Raw genomic sequence first — 23,042 nt, 5'->3', positions numbered from 1 at the left:
AAACTGAAGATACTACTTCCTTCAGCTGTCCCCTTCGTGTTCCCAAACTGCCCACCTTACAAGTTGAGTTACTCATGCGGGCTCATGTTGAGCCAAACAACCTTGAAAAAATTAATGTACGCAGGTCAATAGCTTTATTTTCCCCACTTGTTATAGCTACACTTCATTTCCTCCTGGACAACCCCCCATGTCATCCTGAAGCATGTGTGTTTCAAGATAGGTGCGCCACGATCACTTTTATGACGATGATATCAAAATGGTATGCCTTGCTCAACATCGCATAAGTGAAGCCATAGAGACACCAAGAGGAGCCGCTCTATTTGTCAGATGACGAGTGACTCTCTTGGTTAGAGTTGGACTTTGCCATATCAAAGACATTCAGGTCCTAGGAGGCACGTCGAAGCAAAGGCTAACCAAGCAAATTAACATACGAAGCAATAATCATGACAACCAGATCCACAGTGGCGCAAATTAAGTACCTTCTTGATCACATCAAGTATCTTGCAACGTCTTCTGTGTGCCTTACAAGTGCATTGCGTTTAACCGAATCTTATTTTCAGCTTCCGATACGCCCTAAAGCAGGCCCTCAACAGCAGGCCTGTAGTATCGCTTTTTAGCAGCGTAAGGCAATTCAAAGGCGGGAACGGCAGAGTTGACGCAAGGGCTGCAGTTTTCACCTCGGAGAAAATACTGAAGGTACAACTAGCGAAAAAAAAATATATCGACTGAGATACACATTTTGCCATGCTTTGTGCAGGTTGGCATCTTGCAAGCATCAGTCTGCAAATGCACCTATCAACAATAGACAGCTATAAAACTTGGCATTCGTGATTATGAAAGTCGTACCTTGCCAACTGCCATATCACGTCTGCTGCGAGAGAGTTTTCGAGTCAGCTTGGATTCATTCATGTGTGAACCAGCAGCTGACATAGAGTTAGCACCGATTGAGTTTTTGGCTGGTTACCTTGCACGTCCATTTGAAGATAAAATATAAATAGTTTAACAGAATCTCATGAAACATTTTTATTTATTCTGTTTTCAGTGCCTGCCCGTGTTTTCATTATTTATATATTACCAAAGTTTAAATAACTTCTAGTGCTTACTTTAAAGTGTCAATAATTTTATTTTATTAGTCCCCATCCATTAACTTCGTGCCTTGTGATTCCTGCAAAACCCTGGACTTATCAAAATGCTTGATGATGGACGCATAAAGTGTCTGAAAATCACCGTGCACCTTTGTTAGCAAGGTGATGAAGTGCCCGGAGGTCAGAAGAAGCAGCAAGCTATGCAACATGTTGGTTTCATCCCTTCTTCCCTATTTTGTGCAATTTCCGGAGTTGATTTGCGAGAGAGAAGACCGCAGTCGCACTAAGGACCTAACCAAACTAATGCGACCACTGCTGACCAACTGGACAGGCAACATCAATCAGACAGTGGAAAAAATCACACTTGCACATAAACCTTTTTCGAGAAAAGTTCTTCGCTTGTAAAATAAGCTTGCGTGTCTTCTGTGCATCACGCGGCTTCATAATCAAACGAGAAAAAAATTGCCTGAGCCTGCGGGCGTGTCATTGAACTGGCTGTCTTGTGTTGTTTCTTTTGCAACAGTTTGAGTTAGCTTTAGTATGTTTTGGTGGTGGTACCCACTTGAATATTATTTCCAGTGAAAACGGAGGAACAGGCTGAACAATAATGTTGAACGCTACGTCCTGAATTGTAAATTTCCAGAAAAGTGCACGCTGAATCAATGGCCCCAAACCATGTCCCGATTTCAAGATTGCAATATCTAATAGGGGAGAAAACCTGGGCCAGGGGGCGCTGCGCCGCTCTGTGCGTCAGCGCCCTCCATGGAGACCCTGTCAAAATCTACGCGCAGCCCGGCCGCGTCGTCTGCTAGCCGCCGCATAGAAAAGCATGTTGTCGTCTGCTCCGCGCTGCTTTCTAGCACGTGTTTGCGCGCGCGCGCTCGGTTGTTTCTCTCCTCCTCCGGCCGCATTGTGGCCACCGTCGAGCTCTAACAATGAGGGGGGAATAAGAAAGAAAAGAACTAGAAGGAAAATAATGACGGCGCACTTTTTTCGCGAAGCTTGTGTGGAAACGGTAACGGGATGGTTGTGGGCCTTTCTACGGGATGGTTGTGGGCCTTTCTTTTTTTCTTTTTTTTTGGGGGGGGGGGGGGATATCTCGTACCGTTCGTGTGTCGTACTTCTCTAACTGGCGGTGCTGAAGCAGCCATCGTGGAACCGGGTCGGCCTCAAGAAACAGATATTCGTCATTAATGCGATCACTTTACGTCAATCATCCTATCCTCATACGCGATCCTGCTTCGGGAGCTCAAAACAAGCGCGTTCGCTATAGGAGATAACTGAACTAGGAATCGCGCCGCGTAACAGTGGAATTAAGAAGACAAAGATTTCCGTGGAGAGATGTCCCCGTCTGCATGGAAAGTCGTCAGACATTTCCTCGCTGTTCGTCTCGTAGAGAGGAAACTGCCGAAAGAATGGCATGCCTCGGCTTCTGGGGAATGACCCAGGTAGTTAAGAAACCCCTCATCGTTAACGGTAGCTAGGTCATTGATTTCGGATGGCAGCGCCGCAGCAGTGAACTTCCCCTGGCCGGTGTCGGCAGGAACCAAAGGGTAAGGCGGCATGCTTTGTGCCTTTGTAGGGAACGCATCCTAAACGCGCCGAAAACAGGCCCCACGGCGCCGGCAGCACTGCCTAAAACGTTTGTCCCCAAAGAGCTGAATAGGCCCCTTTCAAGTGACCAGTCACAAAGGGAAAGGAAGGAGCACTCGAAGGCTGGACCCTTCATTCTGTGAACATGGACAGAGGCATCAAGAGGTGCCGTGCCGCCTCAAGTCCTTCAAGATACCTGTCGTTTGCCTCCCACCTTCAAGCAGCGAATTCGCGTTCATTTTTTTTTTTTTTTATGTATGTCTGAGCCTGCCAACAAGCGCTCTTTGAAAACAATGTCCGGCGATCAATTAATCATAATTTCTTGCTTTCAAAAGCACCGATAAAAAACATGCCTCCAGCCAGCCTCTATGTCAGCCGGGGCACAGAAAAAAGCAAAATTAAGAAATCCCACTGGCAAAGAGCGCCGGCTTTGCGCGCGAGAACGCGCCACTACCCCCCTCGTGCTCACTCTCCTTCTCTCGCTCCGCGTGCACGCGCGGCTGAACGTAGCACGCGCTCCCGAGCGAGCGGGCTGCGCAGACTCCGCAGACAGCCACGCGCAGCGCGGGCGCGGATGCGCGTAGGTTTTGTAGTTCCTCTCCGCTCCGCTGGAAACCGAGCGCTGGTGTCGCGGAGCAAACTCCAGCTTTGGTTCCCTATACGTTATTACAGTGGTTGAAATGCAAATAAATGGGTGCGCACTCAGCGAAGCACACGACTGCATCGTTCTCGTTGTAAACGGAAGACCACGAATGTCTTGAAAAAGCCTAGTGATGATGACTTTTCCGCTATCACCTTATCAATAGCAAACTTGCACATAGCATAACATACTGTGTGAAACGCCGCTCTTAATCCTAAATTGAGCAAGCGCCGACCACGCGGACGCCGAGACGAAAGCACAGCCACGGCCGCTGCGCGCAGCTCTCCGCCCAGACTCGTCCCGGAGCGGTGGCGCCGCAGCGGTGGCGATGAGAACTAGGCGCAATACGGCTCTTCTGGGCGACGCGACGGGCCGCACCCAAGTGCGCCTCCATTGAGCGGCCGTGGCTGTGCTGTGCCACGGCCTCTCCAATGGGGTCTGTTTCTACCGGCCGCCGCGCCTCGGTGGGGTCGCCACCGCCCCACTGCTGCTCCTCCGCTACAGCCGTTCACGCTCAAGGGAAACGCGCGCTCGCTTTTAGCTTCGCCCGCGTCAGTTGCAACCGGCAGGTCCTGACATTTCGCCCCTCATGGTTTATGCAAAATCCGTAATCAACATCGAATATTTGTCGTGTACGAGGAATAAAATACAGTCAACAATCCGCTCACGCGCGCGCTCCTTCGTCAGTGCGGCCTTGCACGGTCGAATGAAGCTTCAGGAACACTTCAACATTTCTTACCCCTAAGTTTTGTACAAAAATAAATTTACCAGGCTATGTAATCTGCCTTTGAATGTTTTAAGCAGGTGTAGCGTGACCTGACGTGAGTGCGTGGTGAACTGTTGGGTGGAGATTTTGTCAACCGCTACCGTTTTCGTTTAGATCAGAAGAGGCACCGGCAAAAAATCATGGCACGTCTCAGATTCAGAGTAAAGAACAAAAATTTACTCGTATAGTAAAAATTTCTATTGTCTAGTGGAGTGGGCTGTTCTAGCTTCGTTCAAAACATATATCAGTCGGTTGAAAGACAGAAGATGTATATGTAGTCTCGCGAGTCGCGACTACTATTAATCAAGGAAATGTGCATAAACAGTTGAGCAGAATCGAAAAGAGCGGCAAACAATAAAAAAATTGTTCTTCAAAGTTACACATTGCACTATATACTCATCAATTCATCAAAATGCGACCTGCGTCTGGAAAATTCAGGCTCAAAATCTTCCTGCACGGCTTGTACACATAAGGAGTTAGCCTTACGGCTACAAAGGAAAGCTATACAGCTTTCTCAGAAACTTCGTAGTTAAAGAAAAATTCGTCCTGATCCGGGAATCGAACTCGGCACCACCGCCTTTTTGGGGCAGTCGCTCTACCGACTGAGCTAACCAGGACGGTCAGCAGATCAGATGGTAGGGCGAGAGCGAATTGATCTATAACTCGAAGTGGGAATGGTGTTGGTCAAATATTTAGGGGAATCCCCCAAGGTGGAGTAGATTTGTAATAAGGGAGTAATTACTCATTGCATCCAGCCAAGCGCAGCCATACGGCTACAAAGGAAAGCTATACAGCTTTCTCAGAAACTTCGTAGTTTTTTAGTAATTACTCCCTTATTACAGATCTACTCCACCTTGGGAGATTCCCCTAAATATTTGACCAAGGAGTTAGCCTCTCGGTCTTCTCTGTCACTTTCCTGGTGTAATTAATTGAGAAGACGAATTCTGAGAAATTTTTCAAATATCAAAGAAGCGGACTTAATAACCTACCTGTTGTCAATTCCTTTCGGGCAACTCAGTGTTGAGTTCTGAAATGCTGACTGAATCAGGATCTTAAGTACTTCGAGGACATTTGTGTGTAGTAGGTTCACGGCAGCTTTTTCAAAAAAAAAAAAAGCTTGTCCAATAGGGCAACAATTAAGCTCTGGTTTCGGATAATGCAGTCCACTAGAACACTGTCCTCGTAGAACAGCGTACTACATAGGGCTGCTTCTTTCCCTAGTTTCAAGAAGAATAGCGCAAGCGTCACACCCGAAGTTGATTAACTAAACGATATGTCCAGCGACGTATAAGGTGAACCGGAATATGTGACAGTGGGAAATGGGATGGTAGGAGATGCCATCACTTCCTTCAGTGCCTTGATTTTGCTCTCAGATGAAACACCCGTCTTGACAATGTAGTCATGTGCCGCTAACTGTTACGGCCCTCGCATCTAGCATATGTCATTCACTTCCGCACATTAACCTATACTTTCCCGAAGAGAGTCTCAATGGATCGCTAAATAAGGCTTGAAATGAGTCTTCAGTGAGAGTGTCCTTCTTTAACGCTTTAGAAGTTTCTTGCATACTTTCGATATAGCAGGTGAGCTCATTTGTAAGCCACTACATCGAGTATCACCTTCATCATTTATTGGCATTTTTTACCCCTTCGAGCACAAGTGGTGTCATGTATATCAAACCATTTTTTGTTTTCATAATAAGCATAATATCGTGCAAAAATTTCATTAAAACAATGTTTATTTGCAAAATTAAAATATTGTTTATAATACCACACATTGCCTAATATATGAATTGTAATAACATTCAAAACTCAACCCTACAACGTTTACTTTGACTGTTATACTAATACTTTATATCATGTAAGCATTTCGCAATTTATGAAATTATTTTCATCTTCGGTGCTACATGAATGGTTTCGCATCTAGCGCTGAAAGACCGTTTTGCTGTTGCAGACGAGTTGCTGTCATGTTAGCCTTGAAGAAGCTTCGATGTGATCACTGTTCATTGTTTTCTTTTTGTTCCTATTCTTGTACAGGCTTGGCGAAAATTTGGATTAAAATGGACAAAAGTAGCTACCGTGCCGCAACGTATGCTATGCTTGTCGAGCGTTTGCTGAACGACAATGTTTTTTATATCCATTCACGTGTGGTACGTTGACGACATGCCGCTGCAGCATCTACCATCTGTGCTTTTTAATTTCGGGGCTGCACTCACCACGAAACTCGCGAGCGACAGCGCGAAGCCAGGCAAAAGCCTCCCGCCGCCGCTGAAGCAGACGCGGAGCGAACAGTGAGCAGGTCGCGCCCCTTGCGGTGGCCGAGAGCGTAACTCAAGGAGAAAAGTTCCCATTGTTCCCGCCGCGATTGAGAAGGCTGTAAGAAAGAGCGCGCGCTCTCTCCTTCGAGACCGGCCGTGGCTGTGCGAACACCTACAGCGTGTTGAGAGACGCCAGGAGAGAGAGCGGGAAACGAGCTTTCAAACGAGTCTAAGATGGCGCCTATCGGTTCGCGCCGCGCGGAGCTACGGCGGCTTGAAAATGGTGCAAATTTTCGCGTTTGGCGTTCAATTTCGGCTCACCGACGTTTCTAAATTGCCGTTATTTTAATACTTTGAGTAGGAATTGAGCTATAATATTTTGTAGAGGCATAGTCGGGACATTGAAGACTTCAAAACAGCAATTTTTAAGAATTGCCATTTTTGACCATTTTTCGCGATATTAAGACCCGCGTCCCAACAATATGCTTGGAGACCCAGAGTTAATAGGGCAACAGTGAGGCGAAACCTAAATTCTGCAGGTGCATCATCATTACCTTAGAACAGAGGTGTTCAATGCAGTAGTGATGCTGATCCGGTTGATGAACTTACAGTGTGATCTCTGAGTATGAGCAACACAGAATGCCATTGTCGATGGCAAAGAAATTGCAGAATAGCAGACCACTTTCACTATGCTTATAACCTCTTTAATTGCTATTGATCTGACCCGTCCTGTCTTAAATGTCCCACTACCTATGCAAATCTATCCCATTGCCTCTGCTACTGCCCAACTGCCTGGCTAGACTTGCTTGGCGCAGAAGAAGAAAAACAGCATCGACTGGTCGCTCAAGTTGTCAACGTGTTCAACCTGTAATTTTTGGCTGAATGAAAGTCTCATTTTAGTACTACTATATCCGCGCCACTGAAAAATTCTAAAATCTGGAAGTAGAACAATGCCGAGAGCTAACAAAAGTTTTGCAGACGCTTGCGGCATCCGCGATTGGCAATGACCACTTCGTGTGCACCGATCCTGGATGCCAAGTTGATACAGTGTGTCGGAAGATGGTGCCAGATGCTGAAGTGAAAGAGAGAGAGAGAGAGAGAAGAAAAGAAACTGGCAACAATGCTGACAGCGGCCGACCGTGCGATAAGGCAGAAGTGCATTTATGGAGCATTCTTAAGCTGAGTGGATTGTCACAATACCGGCAAATCGAAAAGCCCAAGTCTTGTGACGAAGCAGCAGATCTGAGACAAGTATTCGAAGTGGGTGCTCTCGTGAACAAGTAAAAATTAGCGCAGTTAACAATCTTGACAATTCTTTGAAAAGCGGGAGCACCGCTGTCTGGATAGGCGATCTAACCCAATGTATGCGTAGCAGTTTGATTCATGCACTGCGCGATCATGAAGTCACAGCTGCTATTGGATTTCATTACCATACCTAACGCACGATGCACCAATTTAGCAGCTGAATAGGGAGTCAAATGTTAATTTTTTGGTACTAGTACCTGCATTCTACAACAACTACTGTTTGCATCCAAAGCAAATATGGATGTGTGCGGGTGATTTCTGATCATAAGTGGTTATAACGGTCAATTTTTTCAGTTTTCTCATTATCATGAGCTCACTGTAGTTCAGACAACATGACAGGCTACTGGCATATGCAGCAGCCCTTTTGTAGCAATAACTAATTTCTCTGAAACTCTCCACATAAAATGGGTATGCATGAGAAGTAAAAAAAAGGAAGTCACATTACTTGAAAAAAAATTCTTTCAACACATACAAACAATCACACGTGACAAATAAAATGTGAGCAAAATGTTGGTACATTGATTCACGGTGCTTTGCTATGCTAATGCAACAGCATTCTCTATGGCTTAGAGAAAGTAACGTGATAGATGGAACAAAGCCTGCTCTATTCCCAGCAAAAAAATAAGCAACAGAGCGCTCTGCTTACCTGAACGCACCGCCACGCAGCTGGATCTTGATGAGGAACAAAGTGTGAGCAAAAGCTAAGACGAATGTGGCGCAAGCAAGGGCAAGCTGCAACCATGCCATGTAGAATGTGTTTAACCACCTTCCCCCTTCAAAATTGTGGTACGCCTCAAACTGCAGCCAAAGGAAGCACGGAACTAAAGCTGTACGCCCAAGCCTGCAAAGGAAAAAAAAAAAAGAGGAAAATAAGTGATGGCTACCAGTGAAGAGAGCAAATGTGGCTTCCTGTTGCTACATGCAAGTTTCTTCAACCAAAATAGGCAGAACACATTTTTAAAGAATATTTAAAAATACCACCATGTCTTCTAAAAAAATTTACAGGTAAGCATATTCAAATATCAGATAGTTCAGGGAAAGCTGTCGTTAACTAGCAGATTGCCATTAGTGGTTGAGAGGTATGGAGCACAAGTCTTGTTTCAGCATTTTACAGGCGACTGCTCAGTGGTGCATACAGAGCCTTAATTTGCAGTCACCGGTTTCCTCACGTGTTATATTATTAAGCTCGGAAAACATGCCAAATCTTCGAGCATAATATGTTACCCTCTCCTCTTTGCAGTGGCATCTGTACTCCCTGGCACCTGGCTTGGCAAGCCACATATCCTCCGCACTTTGTGGCCTAGTCCAAAATAACAACCTCTTTGTGACGGCGCTATACTCCTGAACACGTGGGCGTCCACTCATTGGTTGCCAACTTGCGATTGTACTGACGCTCCAAGGCAATGACACCCACGACGTCAGCACACAAGAACACAGCCGCAAAGTATGCTCCATCCCAACACAGGCTACTAACTACTACTACTACTACTACTACTATTCATAACAACCGTGAGTGACTGCTCCTTTATCGCCACTGCAATTGATGACGTATACTTCATGCTACAGCATGTGTCACGTGATAATCTTTGCGCATCATACGAACACTACCTAGCACTTGTGAGCAACTGGCTTCCGTTGGTGCTGCCTCTATAGTGTACTCTGCCATCGCAGCTGATGCACTGATACACGAGGCATTCTGTGATAGCCACCTCTACTGCCATAGCAATTGGCATGAGCTCTATTCTCTCAATGAGCATATGCATTCTGCCAGGCTTTCTCTCTCTCTCTCAACTCGTTTTTCACTTTTCCACATGTGATGCTACATGCTGTGACACCGATCATGTCATTGTAATTTCTATATATTTGACTTTTAAATAAGCTATTAAAGCTTTCGCAATAAAACAAACGGCAGGAGCGCTAACACTACAGATTGTTTTTTTGTCTGAATCATACATAAGCAGCATCCATATACTACACAGTTTGTACCAAGGTCATAGTGGCTGCTATGTGCACGGCCAGAAGGGTGGTGAAAACATGAGCATCTTTCTGACCTGCTCATTGCCAGCTGCTCCGACATACAGTGAAGAAGCTAGGCCCTGGACTCAGATAAGGTGCCCTAATGTTTCATGCAAATCATCTAAATATGAGGCACAGTAAAACCGCGATAAATCGAAAATCCAAACCATTCGAACTGTCAGCGCAACCTTGCACAATGCACGACACAAGTCTATGGTATCAGCAGCACACTAATTTGAACGCTACGGGTCTCGCACAGGTTATTCAAATGACTTCTCAGAAGGAGGCCAGGTCTGGGTATGACCAATGAGGAGAGACTGGAAATACAGTCAAACCTGGATATATTGAGCACGAAAAGGATCATGAAATAGTCTGATATGTCCATGATTAGAAAGACAAAACATTAAAGTAGGTAAGCTTATTATTCATAACATAGAAGCACGAATACACAGCTTTAAGGCCAGCGATGCATCTCTTGTAGCACCACCTACCAGCATGCAAGCAGTGCCCCGCTCGCCAAACGCTGCCACCACGCCCCCCCACTTTTTCTCACAGTTTCTAACCCTTTGTAGGTCCGGTTCTGTGCTTCTAGTATACTGAAACTACACTCCTCACATTTTGCAGGGTTGTTCTGTATGCCTGTAGAATGTATGCCTCGTCAATAAAGTTTTAACGGACTGTGGTTACCGCTTCAGTCAAGGAATTCACAGCCCTGTGGCACCATGAGTGAGAGGCGCTAGAGACACATCATAGGCAATGTGAAAGGAGGAATGATTTATATTAAAGGACACTCGAGAGAGCACAAATACAGAACAAGAACCCCTGAAAAAAAGAAAAGAAAAAAAGAACACCATCAACTTAAAAATGTTAGTGATAATTTTCCTGAGATGTGGTCACGTGGGGTACTACGCTGATAATGACACCGTTTCCCCGCAAGAAGTCACTTCAGCTGGTTTTATGCAATTTTTAGTGCCACACTAAAATTATAAATCTTCATTTTTGGATACTGTAGTGCTCGATCTGTACAGTACTAAATGAGGCAAGATCTTTTTATTTCCACCACAATTTCATGAAACATTTTGCTCAGTGCTATGTCCCATTAAAGTAAAAAAAAAAAAAGAAAAGCCCAGAACAAAGTTAAAAGTGCTGAAGATTACCGTCGACGTCCTGCAAGCAGCACAGAGCTGGAAGATAACACGAAGCCGGCTGACCGCAGCAGATGCGTGGGTGGCATGCTCACTACCACGTTGGCTAAGCCCAACTTTGTGCCGTAACGGGCAAGCACACAGTCGTTCTTCAAAAAGGCCATGACCAACATCAGTGAGGTACAAAGGCTCAACACTGATGCCGTCGTTGACAGTAAGAGCCGCAGGCGTTGCTTCCAAGGCTGCGACAAAAAAAGACGCAGGTTAGCCTATCGAGTGTGCTGCACAGTTAACAAAGCATCAAAACTGGATGCAAAGACGAACAAGACTGGAGTAATGAGACGAGTCAGCAGTGCTGTAGTGATAGGTGATCTAGAAAATTAGAAGAGGCTTAACCTGATTACGCCAGTGGCAGTGTTCTGAGAAGTACTGGTTTGGATCATGGCTAATTAAGGTAAAGGTAAAGGTTAAGTCAAGGTTAAAGTTTGATAGGTGATCTAGAAAATTAGAAGAGGCTTAACCTGGTTACGCCAGTGGCAGTGTTCTGAGAAGTACTGGTTTGGATCATGGCTAATTAAGGTAAAGATTAAATTAAAGATCAAGTCAAGGTCAAAGCTCGGGTCATAGTAAGCCATTGGCTGAGCATATACCAGACTTTAATTACTTGCTCGAGACCACATAGTTGTGACGTCACAAAACAGTTCAGCCAATCAGGTGGATGGCACACAATATCCGATGGCATTCAATTCTAATTTTGCGGTTCCATATGAAAGGAGCTGCCTGAGGTGGCAGCCCATTCCAACTCGATCATGTCATCTGGTCTCGTGACATCACACAACACGCTGACTAACCTGCGCCCCACTTTCTCACCTGCCAGATGCATGCCTGCGATATATTGACGGTGTGAGCTTCAGACGGGGAATGCTAGGATCCCGGTGGTGGACGTCATGAAACAGCTTAGCTAATGAGAGTGACGGCACGCAAAATTCCAGTGCTCGGCTTGGGTGATCCCATGAGCGTACTTCTCAGCACACTAACTGTGAAAATTTGCTCACTTATTATATTTAAGTAGACAAAATTGCACCGTGAAGACAGGCTGAATCTGGCCAGATGACAGCTTACCATGTGTTGAATACAAAGAGACCATTGCCAATGAAAACAGCATCCTTTAAGTTTACGGGGAAAACAAAATACAAGTACTATCGCCATTCCCGGTAATTTTTCACAAGCAAACTGTAAGAATGACAAATTTTTTGCACTTGCCGACAAGCTGAACCCCATCGCCATTCAACAATGATCACTCGAGTGGCATGAATTTCCTTGAAATCCAATTACCTCAGTGTTACAAATGCATTTTTTTTTTTGCTGCCAAACATAAAAAGATCCAAGCAATCAACTTTTGCCGACCAAGAACAAGCTGTTATCAACACCTTTGATACAGACCACTAACATAGGTGCTGACATGTATTCGAGCAGTGTTTGTGGCAAGGTTAGCAATTTTATAAACAAGTCTCCTTTGTCAACATCTCCCGTTTTGTAGCGAAGTCGTATGAATACCAACATGCGTAAGTGGTCCCCTCCCCCAATGTAGAAACCCAATCTGCACAGCATAATCACACACAAACAAGTACTGAAAAGCGCAGGCCCACTTTACATAAATACTCTACTGCATCCAACGTCTTAAAAAAAAGACCAGTTTTCATCATGCGAGCAAGTAGTAGCTTGTAGTAAAAATAAATAAAAAATAAAACGTTTTGAGAGTCCATTCCTGACATAATCGCTTCTATTACGAATTCCATGTTTCATTTTTAGTACTCCCTCTTGATGTCCTACTAAAAAAACACTCCCTCCACAGAACAAAAAATTTTTGTTGCGGTTAAGTCTTCTCAATGCTTGAAGAGTCAAGATAGCTGGTATAGTGCATTTGTCAATGAAAACTAATTGGCATTGGCTGATGGGGCCCTCCACCTTCCTCGGTAACCACCCATGAGTTGCTGCATGGCAATCACCCTCAGGGTGACATCCCTCCACCCATGTCAGGACCTCCTCTGTCCACAACAGCCACTGCATCGGTTCTTTCCGTGGCCACCAACTTCTGGTTTCACCTCCTCTCCCCTAGAAGCGGAGAGGAAGATTTTCCTCTCTCCACTGTGCAACCTGCCAACAGCGGTACATGGTTTACACGTACTCTTACTGCACTGCACCTTACTGCACTGCATCTTACTGTACTGCACTGCATCTTACTGCACTGGATCCCGGGCCATGCGGGCATCCAGGGCAACGATGAGGCCGACGCACTTGCCAAAGCGGCCCACTCCGACCAGGTAAGTATGACTGATCATGTATCTGCCTTTGACTTTTCCAGGCTCCCCCTCAAGAAGGCCGTGAGGGCCCTGCACCCCGATCGGCGGATCGCCGAGGGGAGGGCTTTCACCGCCTGTCCGACAAGCTCGCCCGCAGGGAACGAGCTCTCCTCCTACGCCTCCGCACCGGAGGTTCCTGGACGCCCACGGAGATGTATGTCCGTGGCCGGGCCCCCACCCCAGCATGCCCCTCCTGCGGTGATGCAGGAACGCTGGGGCACCTCCTCTGCGTGTGCCCGGCACACGCCCACCACCGTCGCAAGATGGAGGCAGGCTACCGGGCCCTCGGACTTCCTGCTGCCACCGAGGAGCACCTGCTCTGCCCGGCCAGGAGCCCCCTGGCAGCCCACCGGCTCCTGCTGGCCTTCCTGGAGGAGTCCGGCCTGGCTGCAAGACTGTAGCCCACCACCGGGCCTGCTGACCTGCTGGCCACAGCGCTGGCGACGGAGCCAATGACAAGGACGACGAGAGCGACTCCACGACGACGATGATGACCCCCCCCTCCCCCTCCCAACATCCCATCTACCCTTCCCCCGGACACCAAGAGTGCCGCCGCGAATTAAGGCCGGCATAACCCGTGTCCGGTATCCCCCCCCCCCCCCCCCCCCAAGAATAACCCAAAGACCCCATCCCATCCATTACTCAACGTACACATTCTTCTCTGCCGTACAAGTGGAGAGCAGGATATCCCCTCTCCAATTTGCCACCAGCTAACCATTGAAAGTAATGTCACAGCTTGACATATACTGAAACCAGCACCATCTCCTGAGCGGGCAACTAGTTCCAACGCATTCATTACTAACACTGTAGCAATTAATCAGATCAACTTACAAGGGAGTAGTGTGCCAGTACTCTCCAACGGGTTTGCAGTGTGTGGCCCATCAGCTGTGGCCGCAGCAGAGAGTCTTGCGCTTCACCCGAGTTTTGCATGCCAGGCAGAGCGCATTCACACCTCGTGCAAGATGGGAGCGTAGTGAATAGCGAGCTGAACCCGCGAGGCTCCGCCCACTTTCCCCATGACGGCTGATGGGTACCTAGGTTCAGCACGGTCAGGGATTTCCCCAGCCGTCCCTGCTTTTTGTACCTGTTGTATTTTTGTTAATAATATGCATATTCAAGAGTGCATAAAAGTAATGCTTAAAACTTTATCTTGTCATTTTAGTTATTGTCTAACAAAATATTTTATACTTGCTACATTTATATGCTATTAACGCGGTAGTAACATGGTAGAAGAACAAATGGTAGCGTAACTCCCATAGGTGTCGACTCTGAGCGAGGCTTTAGTCTCCCAGCGCCCCCTGCGAACTGTGAGGCACAACAATCACGTGACGTTGCTTGTGACGTCACAGGAACGTGCTTTTGGCGGGGAATTTGATCGTCTTTTTACTTTTGAACGAAAAACAAGGCCAACAACGACGGAGGCAGAACGATGCTCGGATAAGGCAGAAAAATGGACACCGTAACTGTTCAGCCAACTTGACTTGACATGGATTTCTACAGTCAAGTTTTACGTTAACTGAAATGTTACGGCATCTTAACCACCTTATCATAGCATCGTTCTGCCTCCGTCGTCGTTAGCCTAGTCTTTCGTCGCGCGTCATGTAAACGCATTCTGGGGCTTATTTCTTCGGGCACATTTGTGAACAAGGGCCTTCAAGTGAATTCGGCAAGCACATGGATAGAATCACATGGCTTGAGGCATTCCACTAAGGGCATAAATGAGTGAAGCTGTGCTGCATAGAAAGCCAGGCTTTATTAATTCACGATTACTTACATAGACGCTTCACGACAATGAAATCTTTAAGTGTGGGAAAGCGACCACCGCTCATTCACGTTCTTCATGAAATCCTCGTGATAACAAAATATCCTCAGCGTAGGTCTCCTAACGAGACGCGGTGCGATTATAAAAGGGCAAAAAATCTTGCTAACAAACAAAGTACATATCAGTGTCAAAGAACAACAAAAACAAACGAACGGAATAACTAACGCTAGCGCTAGAACGCCAACCTGTAAGAGCTTAGGTAAGCAATTCAAATTGGGATTACTAGTATTTAGAAGCTAATGCGTCTGAGAAGTCAAAATATCTACGATATAGCTTTGCTCCAATAAATCTCGCCCTGTTCATGATTCCATTATTTTACTCGCGCTTCATTTGCCACTGAGAGGAGTCAATGTGAGGTTACAAATTTACAACTTAAGCATTTAACATGTTCATGAGAAAGATCCCATTGACAATAGGAACATCACTGTAATAACAGCTAAAGCACGTTCAGCGAACGTTGGTGCGGTAATAGGACGCAACAAGCAAAACACGCAGCAAAGGGAGCGGAACGGAAGGTTTTGAGCAATGCGACACGCGTCTTGGGGGCAATAAAATCTCACCTTCACCGCTCAATTAAAACATGCAGCGATACGCCGCTCATGCAGACGTGTATCCGTAAAACAAGCCACCACTTTTGCGACGTGCCTGGGAGGCAGAGCTGAGCCGCCGAGCTGTGACGCAGCATTGTCCCATCGTCCGGAAATGCGCACATGCAGCGGCAATCAGTTTCTCATCGAGCACAGACAGTCTTAGCCTTGCTGTAAAGCTCTACCACAACTAGCATAATAAAATACTGACTGTTTGTTACAGATAACCCACTCTGTACGCAGCGCGCAACGATGAACGTTGAACCGGGGCCGATGACGCACCCATCCCGCGCATAAAAAAAGCTTTGGTCTGAGCCATATCTGAGCTTTGGGCAACTACGCAGCGGATAATAAGTGGCCGAGAGAGGCCGTTAGAAACAAGTTAAAATATTATTAAAAATGTGACACGTTTTTTTCTTACGCAAGAAACAAAAACTGCATTCATTCCTGAGCGAGAATATTATGTTTACTTTCTAGTTCTTTGGAGTTCTGGCAGATCTTATTTTCTGTGCGCTAGTAATTTGCCTCACAGTTCGCAGGAGCCCTCATCATCGAGTTGATGCCGCTGGCAGTAGGCAGCTGCACGCGCTTTCTTCCAAGTTGCGCGACCAGTTGTACATTGACCTTGGTAGTAATACGTTAGACACGTGACTAAAACCCGCCATGAATAGGGTTTTTTCGACTAAAATTTTGTCTCTAGATTTCCCCAAACGCATTGAACGCCATGTTTTTACAAAGTACCTAAATGTTGACTATTATGTGCCTAGTTGAGTCTGAATTTGTCCCCAGATTCGTGGCGGGCTGGCGGACTTTTCTTTTTTTTCCGGCCGTCGTCGGCGCATTCGGGCAGTGTTTGTGTAAAGTCTCTCAGTTTATTGGCGTGGTTTTGCTGCAGCGGAGGTAGTGCAACGCACCCTTAACATTAAACCATTCAACTGCAAAAGTTGGACGTTCGATTCATGGGTACCGAGCAAATTTGCGATGTCTGCGTCAACGATCTGACATCGGCCGTCGCTTCTCACGTAAGCCATTGTCATTGCTGTTGTTTTTTGACATAGTGCGCTGAGTGCAGCGGTAGGTGGGTGTCGTGTCCATTTTTGTCCGCGAAATCAATGCGAGAGGTGTCATTCAGCAGTGAATTAAGCTAAACAGCAACCTGGTACTTAATTGTTTTTGAGCTTGCAGATATGACAGATCGAAATTAGCGTGCAATTTGTCAATTACTTATATCTCTGTGGCATGGGTGCCACCTTCTAGCTTTGGAAAGCAATCTGGAGACGGTGCAAAACTCGTGTGTTTTATCAGAACATGTATCGATATATAAGCAGTATAGCAAAAATGACTTTGGAAGGAATGAAATTCTTTCCAACAAAGCTTTGCGCAAATACATTTTATTTTTCTATCAGGAGCTTGCGACAATGCTACACGACAACGTAGGCACTATACTGTGTCAGCTTGCTGCTTATCTGATTCTAATTTAAGATGATTAGCATTAGCAGCATTTGTTGTTTTAGTGGTTATTTTATTACATATACAAAAGGAAAGAAAAGATGTTTTCCAGCCCCGGTATCTGATATCTGAAGCACCTGAACAGGGGCGGTGGAAGGGATAGCGAGGAAGGGGTAGAGGAAATCAAAGAGGTGAACGATAGGGAGAAAGGGTAGGTAAAAATAAAAAATATATATATACACTATGACACAATACTATACAGTAGTTCGCTTGAGGCCCAGAGTAACGAATGCAGCGAGCTGCCAAAATGCGGCCAGGAAGGTAGCTTGCTTAACTTCCTTCAGGTCACTTGCAGCTGCCTTGTTACTGTATACGTGTTAGTAGACTATAAACTTGGGCTAATATCTCATATGCAATGCTGCTTGGTAGAGCACTCTCTTCATTTCAGTGTTTACATGTGTCTATGCCATTTTTTGTTTTTACTGTCAGCAGTCTTGGAGACGCAGCCGCTCATTTATTCTGGACAACTTTCGCATCCTTGGCTCCCTACATGTACAGTACATGTAGCAAGGTATATATATGTGCATTATATTCAGTATTTTCATTTTATTTTTCAGTGCATGAGTATTGTTTCTGCTATGGATAGCAATTTGTTAAGTGACTGAAAAACATTTATAGCAACAATTCAAACATATGAGTGTCAATCTGTGAGGCCACATTGTTGCCATTGTCGTTGGTATCGTCTGGACATGCCACACCCTATACCCAATGAATTACCTGCATAGTCATTCCACCAAACTGAAATTGAATCTGGGTTGCAATACACACTTATACGCTATAATACCCCAGCGCTCAACCCAACACGTCTCGTAACTGCCACACTTGTTGGCTGCTTACTGCACCGAGCTACTCCAGCACTTACTGTTAGCACTACACACCTATATATATTTTTTTATTTATTTATTTATTTCAAATACCCTAAGGGCCTTTGCGGACATTACATAGGGAGGGGGATTCATCAAATAAACGCAAATAACTTACAATACAAGCAAAGAAAAGCTGTAAGCAGAAATAGGTGCACAAAAAACCATGAACAATTTATGCAGTGATATCTAGATGCTAGAATCTAAGAAAGAAGACATCTAGAATGGGAGCAGTTAGGGATAAGAGTAGATGGAGAATACCTCAGTAATCTGCGATTTGCTGATGACATTGTCTGCTAAGTAACTCAGGGGATGAATTGCAAAGAATGATGACCTAGACAGGAAAAGTAAAAAAGTAGGCTTGAAAATCAATATGCACAAGACTAAGGTAATGTTTAATAGCCTAGGGAAGGAAAAACAGTTTACGTTAGGTAGCGAAGCACTGAAGTAGTAGGCGAATATATCTATTTAGGACAGGTAGTAACAGCAGATCCGGACCATGAAAGGGAAATAACAAGGAGAATAAGACTGGGATGGAGCACATTTGGCAAGTACTCCCAGATTATGACTAGCAGTTTATCGGTATCGCTCAAGAGGAAAGCATACAACAGTTGCATCTTACCTGTACTTACCTATGGGACTGAAACGTGGAAGCTAACAAAGAGGGTTCTACTAAAGTTGAGGACAACGCAGAGGGCTATGGAAAGAAAAATGGTAGGGGTAATGTTAAGAGATAGGAAGCGTGCAGAGTGGGTCAGAGAAATAACTCGTCACTGACATTCTAATGGAAATCAAGAAGAAGAAATGGGCATGGGTAGGACATGTAGCGCGAGGAAAGGATAAGTGATGGTCGCTTTGGGCAACAAACTGGATTCCAAGCGGAGGAAAGCGTAGCAGGGGGCGGACGAGATTGCAGGGGTCAAGTGGATGCAGCTCGCACAGGACCGCGTTAATTGGAGGAATATGGGAGAGGCCTTCGCCCTGCAGTGGGTATAGTCAGGCTGAGGATGATGATGATGATCTAGATGCTTAAATTAGCATTACCTCATGGTATAGACATCCGCTCACTTGTCCTTGTTGTCATCCGTGGCTTGGGCTTGCAACCTCCGACTGCTTGCTCCTCCACACCCTCGTAGCATAGTCGTGCATGGCGTGTGAGTGCCGTAGATATGAACCAGTATCCTTCAATGCTCTAACCTCACCCAGTATTATTGAGCACTAGAATGGCTTCAGCATTTTGCGCTGCCCTAGCTTAAGCATCTGTTGCGAAATTAAATATTAGCAGCCACATTCTCCTGATGTTATTCTTGCTTTAAATGGACATCAGTATACAGAACAACAGAATGATGATGGGAAATCGTATTTCCGCAGATACAACACGAATGGAGTTTTAGGCCTCAGGAAAGCTTTAGATAAATATTTAACTTGATCTCAAACAGTTCAGGCCTGCCATAGTCAAGCCCCCACTTCGCTAAAAAAAGAAAAGCAAACAAACAGCAACTGCACGCTAAAATGCATATGGATACATTGACGTCATTTGAGAGGCTACACATTTCACATTCATGCGACGCAATCGTGCGCAGCCACTGTCACTTCCTTGATACTGTCCAGACCTGTACCTGCTCATTGTGCCTTACGTTCCCTATTCCTGTGAACTGTTTCAAAGCTTTCTCCTTGTCAGCGGCTTGTGTCACCTTCTTCCCACGCTTACAGCCACTTTTGCCCTTGCATGCAACATGCTTGATTCCATGACCTTGAAAAGGCTATAACAAGTTTCTGCATGCACATGGAAGCAAATTTGTAAACATGTTGTAAGGCACAATGCTTTGGTGTTATACTGCTACACTTGTCTGTTTATTTGTTTATCTGTTATGTCTGGGCAAGTTCTGGTATGTCTTTTTTTTTTTTTTTTTTTTGTCCTACTGTTATATGTGCTTGATTTTTCCATAACCACTTCTCTTGATGTCATACGACTCGAGATGCTTGGGGCATTAAACCCCATAAACCAGTTACCAACCAACCGTCTCTTGGCACTAGCCTGATTTCTTTTATTCCACAGTTTTTCAGTGGCAAGAAAGCATGCTGTCATCAGTCTCTCCTTCCTCCATCCTTTTGATCGCTATGTGGTTATTTCTTTCCCTGTATCATATAAGGGGGACACTCTCCTATGTATAGATAAATCAGCAACCGTGCGGTACCCACTTATTGCAACATTCTTAACAAAACATATTCACTGCAGCTTAAATGTGGTGCTGTCATTATATCATAAGCAGAACAGGCCTCTCGGCACCCCTGCTCCTGACCTGAAGCTCCGGATTCTACACGGCCTACCCCGACGTGAAGCAACTTTGCTGTGCTGCCTGTGGGTTGGTGTAGCGTTCACAAATTCTCATTCGTTTGTGATAGGTATGGCTAATAGCCCTGCATGTGCAACCTGTGGGTCTGACGAGACTATAGGCCACATTCTTTGCGAGTGGACCACATACAATGTCTCTGCCCTGCACTAGAGTGTCTATATGGACACCCTCTGACAGAAATCAAGATTACATGCCATTGGCTGCGGCGATTATATGCCAAGATTATATGCCATTGGCTGCGGTGAAGACCTCCCAGGCACTGCTCTGCTTCATGAAAACCACGGGCCTGATCGGTAGACTGTGATTTTGCTGCGATGCGACGTGATATGGCTGTGATGTGACAGTACTGACTTCATATTTCTGTTACTTTCTTTTACCCATCACTTTTATATCCACTTACCCCCTTCCCCCAGTGCAGAGTAGCAAACCGGTTTCTTCTTCGGTTAACCTCCCTGCCTTTCCTCCTCTTCCAACACCCCTGCCTATAGTTACACTCAGGTACACTCAGAACTTGCCTGTGCAATGAACCTAAACCTGAAGTTGCAAACCAAGATGAGGTGAAAAGCAACATAAAGTACTGCAGTTCATGGTCAAGACTTTTATAGAGACTCCAATTATAGTTTGATTCAACGGCAAGTATCCGAAGGCTGTTTGCTATGCAGCACGCACGGTGTGGATGTTCTTGATTGCATACAGCTTCCAAATTTATTAAACTGTCACCACATAGAAACGAAAGAATGCGTCATTCCAAGCATTTAGTCGAGTATCGAGCACACTGTGATACGTTCTCCTTCTTTCCCCTGGCGGTCCGCGAATGGAATGGTTTAGCCGATGAAGTGGTTAATTGCTCATCACTAGATGGGTTCAGTTCACGGCTGGCAATTGTTCCTTGAGTACCCTATATATGTGTAGCCTGACCTCTATATAAATATAGTGAAACATGTGTCTTCAGTGTGATTATATTGTATCATATCCTTCTTTTCCATTTCTTGTTCCACACTGCCATATTGAATTATATAAAAATTAGACAACTGTGGATTGTCAGTATTCCTGTCATTTGCTGTTTCTATATTATGCCCCAAACCTGTAACAGCCTCCAAAAGGAGGCTAGCAGTATGTATGAAATAAAATAAACCAGTTTAGAAAGCTTGTGCCTTACCTTGCTTTTTGGACGGAACACAAGTTCTCGGGCCATACAGGATCTGCAACTGCTATGGAGGGTCGCACGGACAAGCTAGGCGCTGCGCGATCAGTTCATGTTTCATTGTCAGTATATTTTATGTATATACTAAGGGATACCCTTTTTTTTTCTCACTGTGGCCAAGGCCAGACAGGAAGGGAAAGAGGACAGCCATGGTCCTCTTGCCTCGTGGCTTGCCCTGTGGAAGGCGAGGGGACGGGTGAAAGGGATATAAATTGAAGAGAAAGTGTAAGGTCACTAGGGGTGAGTTGGCTCCTTTTCCAAGGCTAGGGAACAGCAGCCTATCTTACCTTTTCTGCCTAGCCTTGGCCACACTGCCATAAGTTGTCTCTGAGTGTAATTGAAGTCGAAAAGGACTATAAGTGGGATTTGCTTTTATGCTATGTATGGCGTAAATTTTTTTTCGTAGACAAATTGAATCTCCCTTTCATGCCTGGCGTCTGCCTATAAACTCGTCGATTTGCGCCTAATTTAAGCGAAAAACGCCACCCTTCTGCCCAAATTAAATTTTCAAAATTTGCGGCCATTATCATCATTATCGTTTTTGTAGCGTCTCGCACCATCTGTTGTGTATGTACACCAAAAAAAAAAAAAGAAAAAAAAACATTCAAGATGGTTGCCTCCATGTTTTGTGCTGAGACGCATAAGTGACCGTCTTTTTTGAAGATTTCTTGTCCTGAATGTTTACCCATAACAAAGTTTCACGGTCCTCGCTAATAACACGTCCCGCATCCAAGGTGCTGCTTTTTCTTGCAGGTAAGGACATAAGACGTCAAAGGGCCGCCCCACGTCCTCGCGACGGCGCGATTATGTTGCGTTTTGTTGCGCCGGTTGTTTGTGCTTTATGAAAATTATATCTTTGTGCTTAGATTCAGAAGTGTGCACCTAAGTGCCAAGGAATGGGTGACGCCGGGATTAAGGAGGTTGAATCAGGACAAAAAATGTATTCTGATCTGCTTACCGCTGTTTTTGCCCGAATTCCGTCGCTTTTAATATACTTTATTAACCTTTTTTCTTCGCCCAGCACATTGATGAGCACGGCGGCTACGTAGGGCCCATCGCACGGTATTTGAGGGAACTGCTCTTGATGGCATAGAATGCCACCACGGTAGGGAAGATTTCTCCTTTGGCTACTACTCTTGTCTTCACCCCTCGCTTTGTTGATAACATTCGAAACGGCACCGCATTTTCATTTACCTTATGGAATGAAAAACGCAAGCGGTTTAACTACTACCGAGGCACTTTTTTTGCGCGGCTTCTGAGTGTTTGCTTCTGAGTGTTCTTTGCTAGAAGCTCTCCAGCACCGATGCTTGCTGCTTGTGCTAATGGAACGGTAGAAGTAGTGTGGCGTTCACGGTTTACATTGCTTGAAAGCAGTTTTATCTAGTGAACACTTCGCAGACTTGCAGCTTGTGTCAGCAATACGGCTATTTAATGCAGCAAAATAGAGAAATATTAATGCCTTTGTCATGAGGCGAGCCCAAGCTTTTAAGAATGGAATTATCTAGTGGTTGCATAGCGTTTGACCCAACAGTC

General features: G+C 45.4%; 1 protein-coding gene across 1 annotated transcript in view; it reads right to left on the bottom strand.

Annotated features, from left to right (window-relative positions):
* LOC146171669 (uncharacterized) overlaps positions 1-14,164 on the bottom strand; it is a 29,575-nt gene extending 15,411 nt beyond the window's left edge. Inside the window, exons 1-3 of the mRNA XM_084586430.1 lie at positions 13,999-14,164; positions 10,817-11,046; positions 8,290-8,484 (exon numbers count right to left, since the gene is read on the bottom strand). Coding sequence (XP_084442556.1) covers positions 8,290-8,484; positions 10,817-11,046; positions 13,999-14,097 — 524 coding nt within the window. The 5' untranslated portion in view covers positions 14,098-14,164. The remainder of the gene's footprint in view (positions 1-8,289; positions 8,485-10,816; positions 11,047-13,998) is intronic.
* Between the last annotated feature and the right edge of the window lie 8,878 nt (positions 14,165-23,042).

This window comes from Amblyomma maculatum, unplaced genomic scaffold (genome assembly GCF_055883805.1).
Source record: "Amblyomma maculatum isolate TAMU_Amacu unplaced genomic scaffold, ASM5588380v1 scaffold_19, whole genome shotgun sequence".
Classification (NCBI taxonomy): Eukaryota; Metazoa; Arthropoda; class Arachnida; order Ixodida; family Ixodidae; genus Amblyomma; species Amblyomma maculatum.
The sequence above is the reverse complement of the archived record's forward strand: the minus strand, read 5'-3'. Positions and strand labels throughout refer to the sequence as shown.